The sequence below is a fragment of the Papaver somniferum genome, chromosome 1 (genome assembly GCF_003573695.1).
Source record: "Papaver somniferum cultivar HN1 chromosome 1, ASM357369v1, whole genome shotgun sequence".
Classification (NCBI taxonomy): Eukaryota; Viridiplantae; Streptophyta; class Magnoliopsida; order Ranunculales; family Papaveraceae; genus Papaver; species Papaver somniferum.
In genome coordinates this window covers 83,827,986-83,829,924 of record NC_039358.1, presented here as the reverse complement: position 1 = coordinate 83,829,924, position 1,939 = coordinate 83,827,986, and the positions used below count along the sequence as shown (strand labels likewise).

At 47.1% G+C, this 1,939-nt stretch overlaps 1 protein-coding gene across 1 annotated transcript; it reads right to left on the bottom strand.

The window, feature by feature from the left end:
* Positions 1 to 295: 295 nt before the first annotated feature.
* Positions 296 to 1,147, bottom strand: LOC113346669. The gene has a single exon (XM_026590157.1). It carries the CDS (start codon positions 1,145 to 1,147, stop codon positions 296 to 298), a length of 852 nt encoding a protein of 283 aa, XP_026445942.1.
* Positions 1,148 to 1,939: the final 792 nt, after the last annotated feature.

The following is a 1,939-nucleotide window of genomic DNA, read 5'->3' as shown; positions in this document are numbered from 1 at the left end:
TTTTCCCTATCTTCAGTTTCTGCCTTCTGTATGTATTGCCTGAGGTCACCAGCGCCAATCAGCTTATGGATCATTATCTTGAGGTTCTTGCATTTCTCTGTTTGGTGCCCGTTGAAGCAATGGTATTCACAGTAATCCCTTGACTTCTCAGTCCTAGGGGGTTGTCTCCTTTGGACCATGGCCATTCCAGGTTTTCCCGGTCTTTGATTTCCGTTAGAATGCGAGTGTAGTTTGTGTTTAGCTTCGTGAAGACTTGATCTTCAAATTTACGATCGTCACGTCGACGGTCGTCCCTTCATCCTCTTTTATCATCATTAGGACGTTCAGCTGAACCGCTCCTTTTTGATCCGCTGACTTGTTCTACGGAATTAGTCTGATGAGATCTTTGAGCTTGAGCCCTAAGGTTCTCCCGCTGGATCTCTTCTAGCCTGGCGTGCTTTTCAATGATTACTCGAAGGTCTCCTTTTGTCTTTGGAACACTTCCATGAATCTCCACAAATAATGGGCTCATTCTATCCAGTCCCCATTTGTAACAGTTGATGTTGACCACTGGATCTACATTTCCAATGGCTTGACAAATACTGTGCCATCTGTCGGTATACTCCCTGATCGTCTCTTTGTAAGCGGTTTCCAGTGAGAAGAGCTTATCCATTCCTGCGTTGATAGCCTTGTTGTACATGTAAGTTTCTAAGAACTTCTCAACGAGCTGGCCATAGGAGTTGATGGAGTTCGGCGGTAGGTTGTCGGACCAAGATAGTGCTGATCCTTTTAGACTTGAAGGAAAATACCTGCAGAGGACTGCATCGTCTTGTTCCCATCGGGCTAAGATACGATTGTAATAATGAAGGTGTGTTGCGGGATCGCTGGACCCATCATAACATTCGAATGCTGGAACATGGCACTTCTGAGGGATAAGTGCTTTGGCCAAGTGTGGGGTCAGTACTGTGGTGTTTTCTTCTCTCATCACCTCTTCTAGTCTTCCCCCTCCTTGCGTGGATTTTAGTTGTTTGATCTCCGCCATCATTTCATCACGAAGGTCCTCCATTGCCCGCAGGTGGTCTTCTTGGATCGTAGATTTCCCTGGTCTTCGATTCTCACTATCAAAATAGTCTGAATCCTCCGGTACGAAATCTGGGTCGGATGACATATTTCCTCTGGTTGCTCCTCGGTTTAATGGTTCGGGATTAGTCACGACAAGCCTTCGGTCACGGTTCGGCTATGGTGCTTTAGAATTTGCTTCATCGTGTTGATGCGCTGCTTCGACGCTTTGGGAAATCTTGTCCTTGGGCTCCTGATTTTCTTGAGCTAATAATGCCACAACCTCTGCATATGTCTTCTGACTCTTCTTTAGTTCTTCGAGCTCTGCTATCAGCTGGGGGGATGATTCGATCCTTGGTTTGGAGTTCCGATCCTCCCTTGCCCTCCAATGGTCACAGTGTGATTTTCATCAACGGTATGGATTAAGGGATGGGGCGGGTCAGAATTTGGCAACAACAATTCTACCTGTGGAGGCGTCGGTTGTGTGGTCGGCAGGGTCCGGTTCTGGTCGTTCGTTGCTGGAATCCCAAGGGATGGCTGCTGCATCGTTGATTCTGCAAACCCTTCTCGTTGTTGGTGAGCACGGGAAGCAGCGGCTTCCTTTGCTGCTTCAGATTTTGCAGCCATAGCTTTGAGTGTCGCTGCTGCTACGACGTTGACATCAGGGGGTGAGGTAATTTCCGCCGTATCTGGCTTCTGGTTTGGTGCCTTCGTCTTCTCACCATTTTGTTTGTTGCGCGTCATAACTGGCGTCGTCCTTGGTGTTTCTTTAGACGATGCCTTGGTTTTTCCCGCATCCTTTGTCTTTTCCATCTTCGATCTTTTTGCCTGCACAGGTAAAACATCATCGAAAATACGATATCCAAGTGGGCCCTGTTAGTAAAGTTAATTCAAATGTGAA

Bases quoted from the DNA above. Each gene is read 5' to 3' on its own strand.
- LOC113346669 (XM_026590157.1), bottom strand. From the start codon at position 1,147: ATGTCATCCGACCCAGATTTCGTACCGGAGGATTCAGACTATTTTGAT.